The sequence below is a fragment of the Zerene cesonia genome, chromosome 5 (genome assembly GCF_012273895.1).
Source record: "Zerene cesonia ecotype Mississippi chromosome 5, Zerene_cesonia_1.1, whole genome shotgun sequence".
In the NCBI taxonomy this organism is placed as follows: Eukaryota; Metazoa; Arthropoda; class Insecta; order Lepidoptera; family Pieridae; genus Zerene; species Zerene cesonia.
The window spans coordinates 2638220-2658349 of record NC_052106.1 but is presented as its reverse complement, the minus strand read 5'-3'; the positions used below and the strand labels follow the sequence as shown (position 1 = coordinate 2658349).

Genomic DNA, 20130 nt, shown 5'->3' with positions numbered 1-20130 from the left:
TGGCTTCATAACCCACATTGTTATTTGTTAGTTGTTACGCTTGGAGTGTAATCCAACATGCATTACTTTGCATATTTCTTGCCTCATTAAGCACTATTGATATCGTCTAGTCTATATCACAATGTAAGGTAATATGAAGTGTGATATAATCATTACATTTAGAACAATATTTATATGGTGACTGAACCATGCTTCTTGAACCGTTACTTTTGAATTCTCGTCATCATCAGCCTATATGTATTCCCACTACTGTGATATAAGTCTCCTATCAGGGTTCTGGCCATAATCCGCCACGTTGGCCAAGTGCGGATTGGCAGATGTCACTTGACGTCGAACATTTGATTCTTGGATATGCCGGTTTTCATTTTTTTGCTTTTGAATATCATGTTTCAAATTTGAGCGGTTATCCCGCCGCATTATATATAGCCAATCCCGTGTTTTCCAATAATTAATCCAAACAATTTTATACAAAGTGGTCTTGCGTTGTTGTCTCTGTCCAATGGCACCTCTGGATAAACAAAAGCATTGTAAAGTTTAAGGTAAAGTTATGACTTAGCAAAGGCACCTTTGCCAAAAAAGTATGTTAAGGACTCCTAAATCAAGCTTTTGGAAGGTTGCCATAATTAAAGATAGCATTCAACCTGCTTAACCAACCACTGAGACTAGACTCTTAAATGACCGCGAAATGTGAATGTATTGTATAATTATGTGCTTATAGGCTTAGAACGATTTGAAGGAGAAATAAGAAATGATTTTCTTTGTAAAAGGTTTTACTTCGAATTATAATAGCATTAAAAAGTATTTATTTCATACGAGTTTAATGCTCATTCCCGAGTTTCAAGATAAGATGAATAAAGTATTAAACAAGGGTAACCATTTACGTATCAGATATTTATAAATAACATCTGGAAGTTATATATAGGGACGTGATACATATAATGTGGCTAAACTTGTTTTTTATTTGTGATGTGTGAAGTCTTTTAAAAAATTGAAAATAGCCGATAAAATATGATAAACTGAATAATGTGGTAAAGGAAGCTCATTATATATGAAATTGTTTATATTAATAAATGAATTCATTCATACAGTGTGTTTATAAAAACACGACAACATAAAATTAGATTCATTGAAATACCTAGCGCCTAAAAATTTGTGTATCAAACATATTCAGTAAAGATATTTTTCCAGTAGTTATATATTATGATCCAGTCCAGTAGCGTTAAAATTTATAGACATTAAATGAAATACATTTACTGAAAATATTCCTTTGGATTAACCCTATTACCAATAATCAAAATATTAGTTCACATAGAACTTTGATATCATAATATAATCATCGTTTCGTTGCATTTAGACTTAAAATGACTCATTCATGCTTATACCCTACGTTAAAAGACGTGTCAACGGCTGAAACACGCAATTGCTATTGCGCGACTTGTAAATGAAGTCAGTATAATAAAGAATTATGAATAATAAGTAATGTGGTGACTCAGATATACAGCTAGCCATTTCCAGAGATTCTATTTATGCGTCTTACACGGACAGTTAAATGATTAAAAGTGTCTAGCGATAATGCAACAGAACCTAGGAACGCACGTAAATCTCGATTGCGTATATCCAAATAATTCCTAAATAAAAAACACTGAATTAAAATGAGAAAATGTTGTGTACAATAATTTGATGAATTAAATTAAATTTCATCATTAGTTCCATTGCACTTTTAGAACCTTGTTAAGATAATACTTTTACAAAAAATGTATTTATAATAATAAGATTAACTAGTTAGTACTCGTAACTCGTACTACGCGTTGCCTTCATAAATACTAGAAAAGGCCATCGCTGCGTTGTCGTCATAGCAGGATATCCAGGAAGTTCAATGCCTTGAATGATGGACTTCGAGTGCCAGCAAAAGTGAAAAAGAAACAAAATTTGGCATCCTTTTAAAATAGATTTTTGCAAAAAAGAAAGGTTTTGTGTTTTATGTTTTGGACTGTTGCCAGTGATTTTCTTCTATTTTATGATAAATTATCTGATATTTATCGATTGTATATTTCCTTTTTTAGATAAGAGAGTATAAAATCATTGTTTGTTTATTTATCCTCACAAAGATTAATATAATCTGAACTTTAAATCATCAGGACTTCAAATCTGAAGGACCACCTCGTGGGTTTTATGGTTTATCCAAATCCGACAAATTTTAAATGTTTTTATCATTATTTTACCCATATATATTTTACAATGTCCATTTTTTTTACACAAAATATTTATTTCCAGGTTGGCCCCGAGGCCCAATATATCCAAATAATCGACGTAGCTGGCAACATTGCTTGTTCAGTTGTCACGGGAGAATCGACCCTCGGCGCGAGGCTAGCATCCTCCTTGGAGTGGAGCGCGCGAACATCACCCCTACGGATTCCCCGCCCGCCCGCGATGTTGCCATTTAATTGTCACCACTTAGCCTCAGCTGTTACGAGGCAGAGGCACGAAAAACGGGTAAATAGATTTTTGATAGTACATATAAATTAGCGATCTTAATTAAATATGTTTGTTTTTTGCGATGTTTTTTTCGTAATTTCAGTAGGAAATTTAAATAGCTTTTAGAAGGAGAAGTACTACGCAGCTGGAGTACTTAAAAATGTTTGACATGTTCTATATTCAACGTTATGTTAGGAATAATTGAGTACCTATTAAGTAATAAATTATTTAAAATAATATATTAAACGTATTGTTTTGTACTCAATGCTATTAGGGACATATTCATATTTTTTAAGTATTTATTTTATGAAAACAAAATTAAATCATAAATATATCTAAGAATAAGATTGACTATCGCAAATAAATTTTAACACAGTAGTGAGCAAAGATGACGTTGATTTCTCACAATAATGCATACATTTCCGCATGATTGCGTGCGCCGCTGTGATTATGAACAAAAACTTAAACTCAATTACCTGTTGCGTGTTTCAGTGTGTAAGCTAAAGATTGCTAGAAGTTTGGAGAGATTGGATGTCAGGGCGTAGTTTGATAGATTGATGATAGATGGTATACTAATATATATAATTTGTTTGGATAGCGAGTACGAAGGAAGATACTATAGTACCATACCTATATATAAATTTATCTAATCATTTAGTAATGAAATATTGTTTAGATCGTTAATATTAGTTCCGTCTTCCGTACAATTGCAGGTTCCGGGAATTCTGTAGTTTAAACAAAATACAAAGTTACTTTTTATATGCATTTTATCTGCATTCAGTCTAAATAAAATACAGAAGTATAGCTTCTTCTGTATAAAGTTTGGCAAAAGGCCAATTAAAATGTAATGGTAGAGAGACGGTGGTGCATATCGTGAACTGAATTATGCACTTGTTTATTATGATTCGTAAATAAATTTGGCAGCGAAAGTTTTATATCAAAATTATATTATTTTAAACGCTCTCCAAACATCGCACGTATTTTTAAGAGCTGTATTCCAACTTTTCACCATTTTCAATTTTTAGCCTTTTTCATTTATTTTTTTTAGCTCTATAAATTAAAATATTGAAAGAAATGTACCCTGGAAGGGATCCATTTGCCGTCTTATGTCTGAGCGACTCGACGTGTTAATAAATAAACCAAATAGAAAGTACCCAAGCTAATAAGTCTGATAACTCTGGAAAACCATTTCATTATGAACATAGAAAAACGGATCCATGATCGGAATAATTGATTATTCAAATCATGATATGATTTTATTTTGATTTGATTGTGCTTTATATAAACAACATATATTAAGAGATTCATTTATTTGATAGATATTTATATTTTATAATTTAATTATTTTTTTGATGTAGTTCTATCAATCAACCTCGCCTAAACAGACCAGAATGTTCGCACACCTCCCGGGGGTTGGCGACCCACAGGTCGAAACCGCCTACCTTAAAACAATATTACTGTTATTTTGTCTTGCAGGTACCTCCCATACTATTCTACGGGCGGGCGTGTTCCGGCGACGCGGAGGACCGGCTCATAGACGCGCCCGGGGCCTTCGCCCCGCCCCTCGAGGGCTACCTCATGTGTCGCACTGATAAGAGCAGAAGATTCGAGCCGTGCTACTTTTTATTACGGTTAGTTATTGGTGTTAATATATGGTCACTGTTAATATAACGATAGGTGTTTCTTTTGTAGTTAGGAATCAGAAAGGAATATGCAATGTTTTAAGACTGTATTCGTTGGAATGGACTCAATTTTTGCTATTGTAAAAAGCCTTGTTTACTTATGTTATAAATCTATATAATATTATAAAGCTGAAGAGTTTGTTTGTTTGTTTGAACGCACTAATCTCAGGAACTAGTGGTCTGATTTGAAAAATTCTTTCAGCGTTAGATAGTCCATTTATTGAGGAAGGCTATAGGCTATATATGTACCACAGCCGAAGCCGGGACGGACCGCTAGTTACAAATTTTGTACAAAAACATATTGTTATGGTATTATTTAATTCACAGTACAGTAATAAGTATCGGGGTGAGCGAAGCAATAGCGTATATTCCGTATTATATTATTTTTATATAATTTACCGCAATAACTACCCTTTCGCAATCAACAAAATGATTGAATGAGCCGGAGGCCTCTATCCTTTTCCTTATGCTTCCCTTTCCGCCTTTCTCCTTCCTCCGCCCTACCTCCACTCATCAATCCTTTCTTCATCCCTTTCCAATTTGAAGTCGGCAATCCATTTGTAGTGGCGTACGGTCTGCAATCAAGCTTACGCCTCTCCAAATTCTGCATTCGCAGAGGTCTAAGTCTCTATCAATGTTCATGGGCGGTGGTCACGCTTACCATCAGGCGACCCACCAGCTCCATTGCCGACGATGACATAACAAAAGAATGAATGAACGAACGAACGAACGAACGAACGATTCCAGCGCGGGCGTGCTGCACTGGGGCCCGCACTCGCCGGACGGCACGCCGCTGCCGCACAACATCGCGCTGCGCGCGGTGGTGGGGGTGCGGCGCCACGTGGACGCGTCGCGCCGCCCGCACTGCTTCGAGATCGCGCTCAACGACTCCAGCAGGCTGCTGCTGGCCGCGCCCGACGACCCCACCGCCTCCTCCTGGCTGCAGTCCTTGTTGTTGCACGCGGCGCAGGTATGATCGTTTCTATATGTAGTCTGTAGATTTTTGGGTTTCAATGCAAGATTATTGTACGTTTACAAATTGGAGTACTTTTTATTTGTGAATTAGCTGCGCCCCACGGTTTCAGCGCCGAATATCGGTCTGTTGTCCAGCTGTCTACGTACCAAATTTTATTGCAAGTTATTGCGTGAAAGAGCAAACAACACACACACACACACACATCCTTACAAACTTTCGCAGTTGTAATATTAATAGGATAGTAGGAAGAATTATGTATGTAGTATCGTGCATTCGTTATATCATGTTTTCTAGTCAGAATATTTATCCTCCAAATGTTTCAATATTCTAAAAGAAATAAATTTAATAATTAATTGAATGTTACTGCTGCTGCTATAATAATTTAACTGTCTGTGTTGCACAACATATTTTGAATTCTCCCACTCCACCTCGAAAACGATGGTCCTTCCAGCCGGTTCTAACCTAACTCCCGTTTCTAGTCCCTAGAAGAAAAAGACACGACAAAGAAACCAGACCCACGCACCGGTCCACCACCAGCGTGCACCGTACTGGTGACACCATTCGAGGTGATCAGTTTACGGGATACGCTCGACTTGGCGTTCGTAGCGGGAGCGGCTGCCTATCTTAAGGATAGGGGCTCGGAGGCGTTGCTCAAAGGTGATTTTTTTTTTCATTTGTATACAATATCTGCGATCTGTCAGATTTTTGGGTGTGAGCAAATTTTTGGGTCGGGTACGTTTTGACAGTTTTAGAGTTAAGGAACTGCCCTAATACTCCCCAGTAGTGTACCTCGACATCAATATCGGCTAGAAGTGTGTTTTTCTTTGTATTTTTCTATGTAATTTTATTCAGGTTCACATAAAACACTACATGGAAAAAGATATGTTTGATCTAATATTGAAGGGCAATTATTAATAACTTAAGAGTGAACAAATTTTAACGTGAGATCATTTATTGCAGAGTATATCGAAGAAATGAATGCAGACATCGAAATATTGGCGTGCGGCTCCATCAAGAACTTGACGGCTTTCAAAATACCTGATACTGACGAGAATTGGTGTTGCTTGGTAAATATTACTTCTATTTATAAACCTAAATATTACTTCTATTTATAAACCTCTTCGTCCACGTATTGTAAAGATACAGTCTCGGGGTTTTCCCCGGGATTATAACTATCTATATATATCCTTTCTCTAACTATCTCTACCAAATTCCATTCGAATCAGTTCAGTGGTTTAAGTGTTTGTTTTTTGCTTGTCCATAAATAAATATGATCTATTTGTGTTCCCAACTGCGTTTCTTAACACACACTAGTTCAATTGTTTTATTTCTTCACCACAATAATCAATTTTAATTGATCGTTCTGTTTCGTTTTTTCATACTTTTCAGTCAATCGTACTCAACGAATATATGTGTATTTTACAAACTGTGTTTTTTTTTCATAATTTTCAAGTCAATCTCACTCAGTCAATATAAATTCTTTCAGGAGTGGAGCGTGTGCGAGGCGCGCGAGCGAGGCGCGGGGCTCGCGCTAGTGTTGGCGAGCAGCAACGAGCTGGAGAGGCTTATAGCCGCTGTCGAACGCGCCTATTGCGATCTTACGGTATTCATTTATTCATTCATTCATTCATTCATTTATTATTCGTGTTTTTCTTTAGAATACTAGGCTCTTGCAAAATCATTAAAGTTATTTTTTAAGGCAGAAGCTTGGTCGCTGTTCGTTTTCTATTCTCACGTGTTAGAGGGTAGTCCTAGCGTTCGAAGCCGTTAGCCTTGCGTCAGCTGTTTTGTAGAATACTAGCTTTTGCACGCGACTACGCACGTGGTTAATTAATAGATGTAGGAGTAGTTTAATGTTATTATACGTATAATTCGTTCTCGTCGTTCACTCCATCCATTAAAAGAAGTTCATCTAAATCCGTTGTGAAATTTTAAATATCTAAGCATAACCTACATACATATATAGAGACATACGCGAAAAGTGACTTTTCTTTATATCATGAAACTTATACTTGCCTTTCACAGAGTGAGCCGTTCCCACTCAGTGTGGTAGAAGCTTCCAAGTCAGCGTGCAGCGCCGCGCACGCAAAGTATGAAGCCGCGTGGTCGCATATGCTGCCATCGCACCAATGAATGCTCCAATTGGAAATAATAACAAGACCTCTTCACAATATCCGAGTGAAGGGTCACATAGTTAGAAATACGCTTGAGACATGTCGTCACATAACGTCTGAGTTAAGTCTAAATAAATATATAACTTATCCCACTTAACCCTTATTCTCAAGGTCACAAAATCAATTAGTTTGTTAATTGTGGTTTTACGATACAGATTAGTACAGTACAGTACAATATACTCTCAAAATTATCTAATAGAAGAAAATAAAAATTATATAACCTTTTTTTAACTATATGTATTTGATTTTAACTTCAACTCATTGAATATTGTGAGATGTTTTTACCGTATATACGCTTTGAATTTTACGAAATAACATTTTAATAAAATGTTGCCTATTTGATCCTTCACTTGGAGATTCGGCATATAAATGTTAAAAAAATACAAGTTAACAGTTCCCTTTATATGGACACTTATGGATATATATCATTAAAAATATCTTAATAAAAGTAAATCAAAAAATCTTTCTTACAACATCTGTATATTTAAAAAGAGAATGTTTCCAAATATATTTCAAAATGATATAATTGATTATAGATGAAGAAAAATTTTTAAAATTTCTTATTGTATGTATAAATTTTTGTCATACATATGAGAAAACATAATAAAAATGTTAAAATCTTAAAACATACATAACCAAACAGAACATACATAACATATTTTTTATGCTAGAACTGTCATTGTGTTTTTTGCATTTTATTGTCTATGCTACACACATATATCTATTTTGAAACATTCTCACGTAACATGATTGATATTTAACTAAATATTATAGAAACATTTAATTGATATAGAAAATCTATAATTGTTATGTCCTTTGGCGTTTCTTAGGCCAACTAAACTTGAATTGACATTATTAAATATTTTGTAAAATATTCAACAATCGACGTTAATGGTATCACAATTAAGTGCAATATTCGATGAAGTTGTAATTCCGTTTAACAACGGACAGAGCACAATGTAGTATAGTTAATTAATTATGCTTTTGAGGTTATTAGTAGTCGATATATTGTAATAGCGACGTACTTAGAGTTGCTGCTTAGGTACAAGTTATAACTTGCGAATGTATTTAAAAAAAAATTAAGGATTTTTTTTTTAATACATTCTCAAGTTTTGTGAATGTTTGTCTCAATCTAATCAAATAGTGAGACATCATTCACTGTTTGTATTATACCCGTTCCAATATACTTGAATTATTAAAGAGTATTCTTATTATAATGAAGTCTTAATATCTCAGTAGTTTATGTAATCCCAAAGATGATAATGTGCTAAAATTATTTATTTATTTTTTTATTTGTGTTCGTGATATCGGATCTCTTTTCTCCTAGTGAGCGTGTGGTATATGCGAACATGTATAGACTGTTATTTTCCGAATACGCTGGTTCGTATCTGCTTAATTTTAGTATCCCCATTTGTATTTCGATGGAATGTTTTAAAGAGACTGATTTTTGTTGGGTTTTTTGCATGGTTGGTGAATATTCGTACGTTGTAAATTAACCAAGAAACCCTGTGTCTTCCTATATTTAAAAAGATTAAGTGGTTTTTCTTTTGCTATTATTCTTTGCAATTATTAATATATAATATAATAATTATAATTAACATTAATTATTTGATTTTTCTCCCATGGTATTGCAATGTAAATCGTGTCAGTAAAAATGTGGTGGTAATAATCAAGAATTTATTTCTGGGAAATGTTTAACTTCGTACGAATGTTAACCAATTAGGGCAGTACGTTAGTTATTCTGAAACTTGATTTTATGATTGGATTTAAAAAAAAGAATTACAATGATTTATGAATTATGTATGAAATCATTTCAAGTTTTACAGAATAAGATAGCTTTGTGTTGTGGCTGCGCTTTGTAGAATTTATCGTGAAATTGTACCATCGCGAAACCTTTTTTGGCTTTAGTTTTTAAAGCTTCATTTAATGGATTCGTCGTTTTTAGATCTAAACTTTGCGTGTTTGGAAATCGAATGGGGAAATATAGTCGAAAATTTCTCTTTCTATATTTTTTTTATTAACGTGTTTCATAATCATAGTATCAAATATCAATGTATGATATCATTATGCATGTTTCGGGGCTGAATTATCAGCAATGTGATATTAATCTGTGTATAGGTAGGGTTTAGATAAGTGCCTCGCCGATTCAATATTTTATTATGTGTTTTTAATCTGTGACAATATGTTTAATTTGCTCCATATTATATTTTAATTATGGTAGCTGAGGGGCACTTGATTTTTATAATGTATTTATAACTTGGTTCATTAGAAATTGTTTTTAAATAGTTATTGGTGTTGAGTTTGCATACAAAGCAAATATATTCGGAAACACAAAAGGTTTTGCATAAAACCAGTTAGTTTGCCGCAGTTGAGAAATTTTGTAAATATTGTTTTGTCTATGGCATCTCTTTCTTATAACTATTTTTCTATTTTTAATGATACCAGTTCATATTAAAACGCAATATCTCAGTGATTGTATTCCAAATTATGGATTATGTACTTTAAATTTAATTTACAAGGTGCACATTAATTGTTTAACTGCCTACAAATATAGTCAAATTAATTTAAGTTATAATAAAATTCGTTTGTGTGTACTACGCTATGTAAAGTTGTTACGCGACTGTGATTCGTGTTTACCATTAAGTTTTAATTGTTTTAAGCTTGGTTTTAGCTTATTAGGTGTTTGTAAAAGGTGATTGCATTGTGTTGGCTGAGATGGGAGTTGTATATCACAACTAATGATGTTGATAGAAAAGGGAATTGCTAATTAAACGCTTTTTTACAATTAATTACATTCCTATTGTTTATTCATAATGTGATTTTCTTATTTTGTGCAAAAAATATTCAATAATTTTTATTAGCTGTATACATATATGTTAGAATGTTTCTTATAAATAACTTTGCTATTGAATAATAATTCAATGTCATTAGTTGCGATATGTGTTCGCATCGAAATATTTAGTATTGATGTCGAATTATCTGGAATAATTTCAAACGCTTTTGTAATTTGAGTCAATAGGGTACATAATAAAAAAGCGACCAATTGCGAATCATACATGAAATTCACACTTTTCAAATGTTAAGGAATATAAATATATACTACGTTTGTGGAAAGAAATTTTGGTTACTTTTCAAACATTCCAATTAAAATGAGAAAGAAAATATTTAATTCTATAATGACACAAAATATCGGTAGGTATTACAAACGCAAACAGTATCAGACAAGGAAAGTGTGAAAGAGATGACATGCGATTGCGATATGTTTCATTATTGGCTCAAGTAAACATTTTTCGGCTATGTTTATTTGTTTCTTGCCAAACATGCTATCACTTAGGCGCGAATTTGTATGACAATATCTTCCGAACTGAGTTTCAAGTATTAATAAGAACAATAATAATGTTGATATCTCGCTCATAGTTTCTGTGTAAAGGTTAATTCATAATTAATATATACCATATAAAAAATATTTATTGTGTACGAAACCAATATGTAATCGCTTTTGAATGAGACGCATTTTAATTTAATTTTAACTATCATATCTGTTTCTTATTAAGGAATAATTATTGAGATTACTATTTTTGTTACTTATTGATTTACAGCCGATTGTGTTAAATAGAGAATATACATTGTATTTATTTTGTTTATTGTTCTTCAGTGAAATTAAAGAAGTGTGTCGCATATAATATACTAAAATCATGTTTGTTCTATGAAATGTCATGATATTTTGGATCATTTCATTTAATTTACATATTTTTTCTTGTTTTCATAAGTGTTATACGTGTTTTATATTTATAGCATTCCGAATAGTACAATATATATGAATATAATTATAATAATTTATGAATTTGTCGTATAGGTACATAAAATATGAAATACTCGATTTTACGATTATGTTGTTTTTGTTTTGTCTCATTCAATATCAATAAAGTGTACAGGATAATAATTGTTCTATAATCATACATATTTAAATGCTTGACATTATATTGTTCATGAATTGCATAATAAATATTTGCGGAAGAACTTGTTTTAGTTTTTATACCTATTGCGTTATTTATGGCTGTTCTAGCTACTACTCGATTGAACAAGATTAACTTTAGATACGGTAAAGAAAGGAAAAGTTAGAATATAAAATTCTACAATTATTAACAATAAATTTAACGTAATGTATTAAAATTTTTAGTTAATTAGTCATGAAAGGTTACTAATGGGAGTTGAAGCCTGTATGTAATTCCATCATTAGTACCATTTGACTTATATACTCTGGTACCATTTTAGAAGTCAAACAAAACTGATCTGGGCCCTCGCCCGATGGCAGGTGTTCTTGGGTATAATATTTTCGAATAGGAACAGATAAGAAACCAAGTATAATCATCTTATCGAGATGCATGAGTATAATGAAAATCCGTTCAGTAGATTTCGCATAAATGAGTAACAATCATACATCCATCCTCTCAAACTTACACTTTATAATATGAGTAGGATTAATATGCACGATATATAGAGGACCACATCAAAATCCGTCTACCCTTTTCTACATCATACGTGATAGTACAGAAATTTTACCCAATCTTGGGCAATAACATAAAAAGACAATAGTGATCCTCATGTCAAGTAAACAAAATAATTCTTTATCAGATGTTTGTCGTGACATTATCTGTATGTTGTTAACAAACAGTAGATACACAAAATACCTATATGATCTTTGGTAGCTCTTTAATTTTACAATAAACTACATGGTGTGGCGACGTTAAAACAGGAATGTCGCATTGATATTTACTGGATAATTCTACTACGTAGGTACCTGTGATGTTGTTTTGAACTCAAACCTGTTATCACACCAACCGGACTGATTAGCATACTAGCAAAGGTTTTTATTATTCAGCTTAAATCACACCATTCTCGCATTATCTTTTACGCGAGCTTGACAAAATGTCGGGATTAAAGGTAAGTTAAACCACAATTAACACAATTACGTATGTAATCATATTGTTTTCATAGAAAATAAATAAAAAATCCATACGCAATCATAAGACTAAAATCATTTATTTAACTGCATAAACTTAATCATTTAAGGTATTGAAGAATTAAAATCTATTCTTAAATTGAGCTATTACATATATCTATTTATCGTAAAACCTCAGTATCTATCCGGCTTCGGTTCGGAGTTTGCAAGTGAAGATCCTCGAAGGCCAGGAGCATTGCCGGAAGGTCAGAACAGTCCACAAAAGTGTGCGTATGGACTGTATGCTGAACAACTCTCCGGGAGTGCTTTCACCGCTCCGAGACATGACAACAAGAGGTCGTGGTTATATAGGTCAGCACAAAATAATTACAGACGCGCATCCTCAGAGACAAAATTTTACATTGTAATTTTATGATCAATAAATAATGTATCAATAGTACAGTAAGTAACCATATGTTTGTGCACAACAACGCAATATTAACAAAAATGTATTTTCACATACATTCGGCTTAACAAGATTACTTGCGAGAGTACTACATCACCAATACTATGCTAGCCTGTATTGAGGGTAGGGAAATATGTTACATCATATTATGCTACCTATCTCAATACTTTTCAAAATACTGACCTAAGCGACTAGCCAGGTATAGTAGATAACTCGCATCTTAGCACCTGCATATTAGTTGTTATTTATATATAGTTCTTGCAATATGTAAAATTTGTATTGATATATCAAATAAATAATGTCTTGTGGTTTCAGAATTCGTCCTTCAGTAGTCCATAAGCCATTCGCACGCTCCAGTGTTGCTAAGTATCTCACACACAATTGGGATGAAGTGGAAGCTGATCCTAATCAGGTAAAAACATTACGCTTAATCCGTTTGGTACAACTTTTGCGTATAATTCTGCAATAACAGAAAATTTTACATGACCTTTGAATTGGAATAAGTGCCTATATAATGTTATAAGTACCATTTCTTTTGTCATAGTTGCGTTGGATGCCATTCGACATTCCATCTGAAGGGAATGTAGACTTTGTAGCTGGACTACACACGGTGTGCGGAGCTGGAGAAGCGCGATCTCGACACGGCATTGCTATTCATATGTATCTTTGCAATGCCTCTATGGACAAAAGCGCCTTTTACAGCAGCGATGGAGATTTACTTATTGGTAATTTCCGTACATTTAGATTTAAAAGTTTACGTGTTACATATAGAATACTAGACATTAAGGTAAGGTAACCCTAGTCAAAATCGTTTAGTATATACTATATAGCAATAAGTATTATATTATACATTTACAGTCTATAAATTTAAATTTATTAATTGCAATTTTACATTTTTAAATAAAATTTAACTTTATACCTGAGATATACAGTGCATTAAGTGTACACTTACATGATTAATAAATTTTACACGTTGAATAAAAGACCGAAAATAGATTACCTAGTCTACCTTTTTTACTTAAAAAAAAAAAAAATTCAAATATAAAATTTTCAACGATTCAATAATAGCTATGTAATATTTCCTGCCTTTAGTGCCACAACAAGGAGTTTTACAGATAACTACTGAATTTGGAAAAATGGAGGTTGCACCTAATGAGATTGCAGTGATCCAACTTGGAATGAGATTTGTAGTAGCAGTTGATGGACCTACGAGGTATGTTAAGTAGTTTTTGCCTGCGGCTTCGCATGCGTTAAATTTGGAGTAATTTAATATATGTTGTTATACAGATAATAAACCTCACTCTTGAATCACACTTCCCATAAAAAAATCCCCATTGGAATCCGTTTTTTAGTTTTAACGTTCGAAGTCACTTCCCGCGTCTGTCCATATGGAATGATAGGGACAGACGCGGGAAGCGACTGTGCTTTTTACTGTGTAGTGTAGAATTATCCATAACCTTTAATTTTGAGAGCCTTCGTCACATTGAACAAAATATTATACAATTACACATTGAAAAAAAAATGCTTTTCGTAAAATAGTACGCTTTAAAAACGTAAACTTTTCCAACACGTAAATTTTAAATACACCTTAAGGTCTGTCAAAAGCGATACTTGAATTTATAAATATCATAATATTTTTCATCCCATTAATTTATGATATTGCTTTGAATTTATATATATAGCTACCATATTAATTTTAACAAACTTGTTTTCAGAGGTTATATACTAGAAGTATTTGATGGTCATTTCAAACTACCAGACCTTGGACCTATCGGCGCGAATGGTCTGGCAAATCCCCGTGACTTCCTTACACCTGTGGCTTGTTATCATGACGAAGAAATTCCTGGTAGGAACTTTTATTACCCTGTTTAAAGTTAAAGTGTAACTATGAAAACGCTTTTACAAAGTTTTTCTTATTTCAACTGAAATTTATAAATTTTCAGGATTTAAAATAATAAGCAAATATCAAGGACGGCTGTTTGAAGCTGAGCAAAACCACTCTCCGTTCGATGTGGTGGCCTGGCACGGCAACTACGTGCCATACAAATATGACCTGAGCAAGTTTATGGTCATCAATTCTGTTTCATTTGACCACTGTGTATGTAATTGGTTTACCTTATTCCTCATTGAATGAAAGATAATGTGCCTAAGAATTATTTTTCACAGATGTATGTATTTATAACTTTTATGAATTTTAAATAGCCTATGGATCTCCTGTAAAAGGCGTAGAAAATTAATGCATTTCATAGACACTTGTATAACATATTATTTGATGATTATATTTCCTTTTTAGGATCCTTCGATTTTTACCGTGTTAACATGTCAGTCAACCAAGCCAGGCGTGGCAATTGCAGATTTTGTGATTTTCCCGCCTAGGTGGTCCGTTCAAGAAAATACATTTAGACCTCCATACTATCACAGTAAGAAAACTGCTTGCATCAATTAAATTAACTGTAAAAACTTACTAGTAAAGTACCTTTATGTATTATCAATCCACTTTAGAGAAATTTAAATTGAGTTCGTATATACACATCAATTTTTAACAGGGAACTGTATGAGCGAGTTTATGGGTCTCATCCTGGGATCATATGAGGCTAAAGAAGGTGGTTTCTCCCCGGGAGGTGCTTCACTGCACTCTATGATGACACCACACGGTCCTGACGCACAATGTTTCCAAGCAGCTTCTTCTGCTGAATTAGTACCGCAAAAGATTGCTGTTGGCACTCAGGTATTGTTAAAGATAATACTTGCTGCTTTTAGTTTATTCTTTGTTTGTGAGTTGAATAGTAGTAGTAGTTTTAATACATTATTTTTTTTTATTTTTTCAACAGGCTTTCATGTTTGAGTCGTCACTAAGCATGGCCGTAACAAAATGGGGTTTGGAAACTTGCCAGAAATTGGATGCAAAATATCATCAATGCTGGCAAAATCTTCCGAAATTATTTTCCGATAAAATTACTGTCTAGTTTGTACTTATTCTTTTAGGTACTTATATTTTCTAGTCTTTTAATAAAATACAGAATACGCTCAATTGTTTTTAATAAAGAATGCAATTTCATAAAGATATTTTATTTCAATGTAAAGTTAAAAAAATACAAATCTTAGATAATATAAAGCTAGTAAGCACCCAAATTCGACAAAGTATGAAATTTTTAACTTAATGGCATGGCTATATAAAGAGCGTGTAGCATAAGTTTGCAATAATCCACAATCAACTTTTCTTTTTAAAACAGAGTCTCTAGATATACGTATCATGAAGCAGCTCATTCCATCAACAACTTTTATAGACGGCCCTTTTACATCTACGGCATTGGTTGTAGTGGTATCTTGAGAAACAATAATTTCTTTAGTTTCATTTGCCGAAACAATTTTTGTAAAATTGCTCGAATGGACAGTAGTGACGGTTTTAGATGCAGAATTGTGGGTATCTCCTTTAGCTTCCCAAATAAAACTAGATATCAACTTACAATCGATTCGAGTCTCTTCATATTCACCATTATTCTTACTTATTCCTAATTTGCAAGTCTCTCCTGGTGAACTTCTATAATCTCTATTATAATAATCGTGATTGTTATGACTTTGGCTCATTCTGCCCAAATTGTATAAAGCGAGACCGGTTAATAAGGTATCAAAGCGACTTCCTGAATCTCTATACTCATAAACGTAAACAGGAGGTATGCCGTGGTACACAGGATGAGATGTCGAGCCATAATTTATTTGTTGAGGTGGATTGTAGTGGTAATGATGATGCACCTCACTTCTGTGGTAGCTGTTGTAACCACTACCTCGGTTACCAGATAAACCTGTACTTTGAGGATACGAATGTCGTGTCGATTGACCTACACCGGTACTTGAATATTTTGTATGGGTCTGATGTGGATACCCCACGCCACTGCCATAACTACTACTTCGTTTTGCAATGACCAATGTAAAAAAGCATTTTATAAGAACCGCACAGAATAACATAGCGACGCTGTTACGCTCGGTCGTTAACTAACTTTAATTATTTTGAAAGCTCTTTAGTCATCCCATTTGGAAAGCAAGCCCATAAAGCGACAAAGGTGTGGTGCATATGACGACACGAAGCCCTACCCTTAACATGAACAAACAAATCGATATTATGTTAATTTTAGATTCGCGTGTCCTTGTGAACTCATATTTATTTTCAATTTGCACGATGTAATTATCCTCCCCCATTGTATTTCTTATCATGAATTATAATTGCTTATATATTTTTGCTTGTCATAAAATGTATCGTTATTTTAAAGTGAACAATATCACATTGTGGAACTGAATGAACTCCACGGCATTGATAAATCCAATAACCCTTAATCGATTGAAACAAATGAATAGGAGCGCCTTTTTTTGTAATAAAAGTAAACAATAAAACAACATGAATTATTATCATCGTAATTTTATTTCGTATCATTATTAGCAGAACCTAAAATTATGTTCAATTACTGCATTAACATTAAAAAGAATCGGTCAGTCGCGCCACCAGTATAAATGTGACGGTATTTGTAAATAACATCGGTGTGACTTACAATAACTTAATAAATTAAAATGGAATCTTCAACTATGACTGCATGCTGAACCCTTACGACACATATTGTTACCTTAAAAATTCTACTTATCCGATAAAATGTTAAATGTAGGCCCAAATATAGCCGTAACTTCAATTGTGAAACCTTTATGTAACATAATGTTTGCACTACCACTTGCAAGAAAAAACCGAACTTAAAACGAGATTCCAGCGCAAATAAACTTGTAAGGCGAATTGACGTTGGCTTTTAAATTTTCCAATATATCCTCAAGTAAGGACCCATCCCGAAGACAATTCTTAGAAATAAATTAGTCGAGAGATCATTTTATTCATTCAAAATTCATTAGTATGATAAGCCTTGTAATTGTTATAAGTTATCTAAACTAAAACTGATGTTACAAGGAAAAGGAACAAAACAATATTAAACATGCTCTAGTAAATAAAAATAAATTGATATTGCCTTTGACAAGGATTGAGATAAAAAATTCAAAGCACAGCTTATGTTTATGGCTATTTTTCACTTTCAAAATGCAATAAAAATTTATAAACTTCAGAATGTTCACCAAAATATAGTAATGTAGATTAAATATAATAGTTTACGAAATTGTTAGTATTTTCTAACTTCTAAATTACACAATGGAATCCAACTTAAGGATATTAAAATACTGAATTTAACATAGAAAACAAAATCCTAATATCAATACCGGCTTGCATTTTAAATGCAAATAGACAAAATACTTTGTGCTCGAACGCGATTTGAGAACCAGACGCCATGAATATATTCTGAATGCACAACAGTTTTATAATTTAAAATTTTACATTTATTTATACAATAATTTATTTACCAATAGTGTATCGAACAAGTGTGAATGTAATTTTACAGTTTGTAAGAAATGTAGACATCATTATATGGGCAGTAGGCTGAGTAGTTAGCCGTGGTTCACGTTGACTCCAGACTCGAGCTCCGAAGCCGGTGTCTCTGGTTCTTCGTCGTTGTAAATGTTCTCAGCCATTTGCCACACCTGAAGGAATACATATACATTTAAAAATGAATAAAAGTAAGAAATTGATGAAAATTTATAGGTGTAGTAAAAATTTGTGAGTCACTGAAAATCATTGTAATTTTGCTCATTTAATGATTTTGGCTTCAACATCAAACGTATTTTAAATAATTAGTTCGCCTTTCTATGAAAAGGTTTATGTAAACTCTTTCACATTTTTTAAAGAATAGAAAATACAGTGACCTGCATAATATTATCCTCTGAGACTGAGCAAATGACCCATGGCTCATTGGGGTTCCAGGAGAAATCAGAGATCTTGGCGGTGTGGCCTCCGTGGATGAACAGCAGCTCCGGTGGACCGTCCTCAGCATCTTCAGCTGTTTGCTCTTCACCAATCTTGGATAAGTCCCACACGTGAAGTCTGGTAACATGACATGTAGATTTTATAATTTTTTTCTCTGCATTTTTGCTTTTATATACGAAACTAGCATACCGGCTACTCGTTGATGGGGCTGAGTAATGATTAAAAATATTAAGATTATAAATTATTGGGAAAATTAATCGAAATAAAATCTTCTACCTAACTATCTTAAGTTGGACCAAATTACACATAAAATGTCAAATTTCATCAAAATCGGTTGAGATGGTAAAGTTCCTTGGGAACATACATCATGACACTCGAATTTGTATATTAAGATTGATGAAATATGTTTCTTCTTTTTTAATTACAAATAAATATAACAATGTTCTTCATTCACTTTTTAATAATTCTTTAAAAATAATGTTTGCATTTGATAATTATATACAAAGCGCTGAAGCGACATTTGTAGGTTGCGGTAGGGCGCGCTAATTTCACGAACCACTGGTTCATAGTTAAAAATTGTTTTTGTGTTGCATCGTCCATTTATTGACGATTAATAGAAACACAATCAAATTACAAGCAACGTAAAATATTGCGTATTTTAAAAATAAAATTCCTTTTGAAATGGATCAGCCAGTTTATATAGTTCCTGTAAAACTTTACCTCCTATCAGTACCACTGCTCGCAAGAATAGTCTCGTTGTGCGGAGACCATTGCACTTGGAATATTTCATCTTTGTGTGATTCAAATGAGTGCAGTTTTAATTTTAGATTACGGAGATCCCACAATGCAACCTAAAAACAGATTATTTTATAATTTCAAAATATGACATAATCTCCAAATCTGCAGTAACATTAAAAAGCACTTGATCTAAAAACTGCATGAGATCACTCTAAAAGTATCTTTATTTTATTCCTTAAACAATACAAATCATCAAGCATAATAATAAAAATATCCTAATCTAATTATTAAAGTAGTCTACATACTGTCTTGTCAGCACTGCCAGTGGCCAATATGAACTCAGAGTAGGGATTAAAGCTGAGACAGTTCACTTCTGCGGTGTGCGCATCTACTGTGTGAGATGGTTTAGATGTATTGTTACACCTGTAAATAAAATACACTCATAAAACAAATTCTTACCTAGTTTAATAAGGTTCTTCAAAAATCGATAAGTCAGGGGTTCGAAATCATGCGAGCGTCCAGAAAATAAATTTATTTTTTCAATTTATCTGTACATGTGGATAAAATCACAACTGCTCGAAGCAGTGAAGGAAAACATCGTGAGGAAACCGGCATGTACGAGAATTAAAAAGTCTGTGTCCCAGCAGTGGGAAAATATATATATGGGCTGATAATAATAAGAGGTTCAATTTCAACTCCAAATTTTTGTCTAAAATTTATAATGCTGTTTCTCTATTTTAGTGAATACTATTAGACCGGGAGATGGTGACAAAAATTACTAGGTCATTTGTACCAGTATGGCGGTTCTTCAGTGGTCTAATTACGTAAA

General features: G+C 33.2%; 4 protein-coding genes across 4 annotated transcripts in view; 2 read left to right on the top strand and 2 right to left on the bottom strand.

Moving 5' to 3' along the window:
- The window catches only part of LOC119840025, a 12961-nt gene extending 5267 nt beyond the window's left edge, over positions 1-7694 (top strand). The window contains exons 3-9 of the mRNA XM_038366518.1: positions 2275-2493; positions 3952-4106; positions 4905-5127; positions 5613-5790; positions 6094-6200; positions 6620-6736; positions 7159-7694. Coding sequence (XP_038222446.1) covers positions 2275-2493; positions 3952-4106; positions 4905-5127; positions 5613-5790; positions 6094-6200; positions 6620-6736; positions 7159-7266 — 1107 coding nt within the window. The 3' untranslated portion in view covers positions 7267-7694. The remainder of the gene's footprint in view (positions 1-2274; positions 2494-3951; positions 4107-4904; positions 5128-5612; positions 5791-6093; positions 6201-6619; positions 6737-7158) is intronic.
- Positions 7695-12116: 4422 nt separating this feature from the next.
- Positions 12117-15754, top strand: LOC119840281 (homogentisate 1,2-dioxygenase-like). Its single transcript, XM_038366819.1, has 10 exons — positions 12117-12251; positions 12449-12621; positions 13031-13127; positions 13260-13440; positions 13808-13928; positions 14431-14561; positions 14659-14813; positions 15009-15135; positions 15262-15443; positions 15547-15754. Exons 1-10 carry the CDS (start codon positions 12237-12239, stop codon positions 15679-15681), a joined length of 1317 nt encoding a protein of 438 aa, XP_038222747.1. The 5' UTR covers positions 12117-12236; the 3' UTR covers positions 15682-15754.
- A 9-nt stretch (positions 15755-15763) lies between these two features.
- On the bottom strand, positions 15764-17042 carry LOC119840282. Its single transcript, XM_038366820.1, has one exon. The coding sequence runs from the start codon at positions 16679-16681 to the stop codon at positions 15800-15802; it is 882 nt and encodes a 293-aa protein (XP_038222748.1). The 5' UTR covers positions 16682-17042; the 3' UTR covers positions 15764-15799.
- A 71-nt stretch (positions 17043-17113) lies between these two features.
- Positions 17114-20130, bottom strand: part of LOC119840166 (chromatin assembly factor 1 p55 subunit-like) — a 4297-nt gene continuing 1280 nt past the window's right edge. Inside the window, exons 2-5 of the mRNA XM_038366680.1 lie at positions 19607-19724; positions 19284-19414; positions 18503-18680; positions 17114-18280 (exon numbers count right to left, since the gene is read on the bottom strand). Of these exons, the coding sequence (XP_038222608.1) occupies positions 18188-18280; positions 18503-18680; positions 19284-19414; positions 19607-19724 (520 nt within the window). The 3' untranslated portion in view covers positions 17114-18187. The remainder of the gene's footprint in view (positions 18281-18502; positions 18681-19283; positions 19415-19606; positions 19725-20130) is intronic.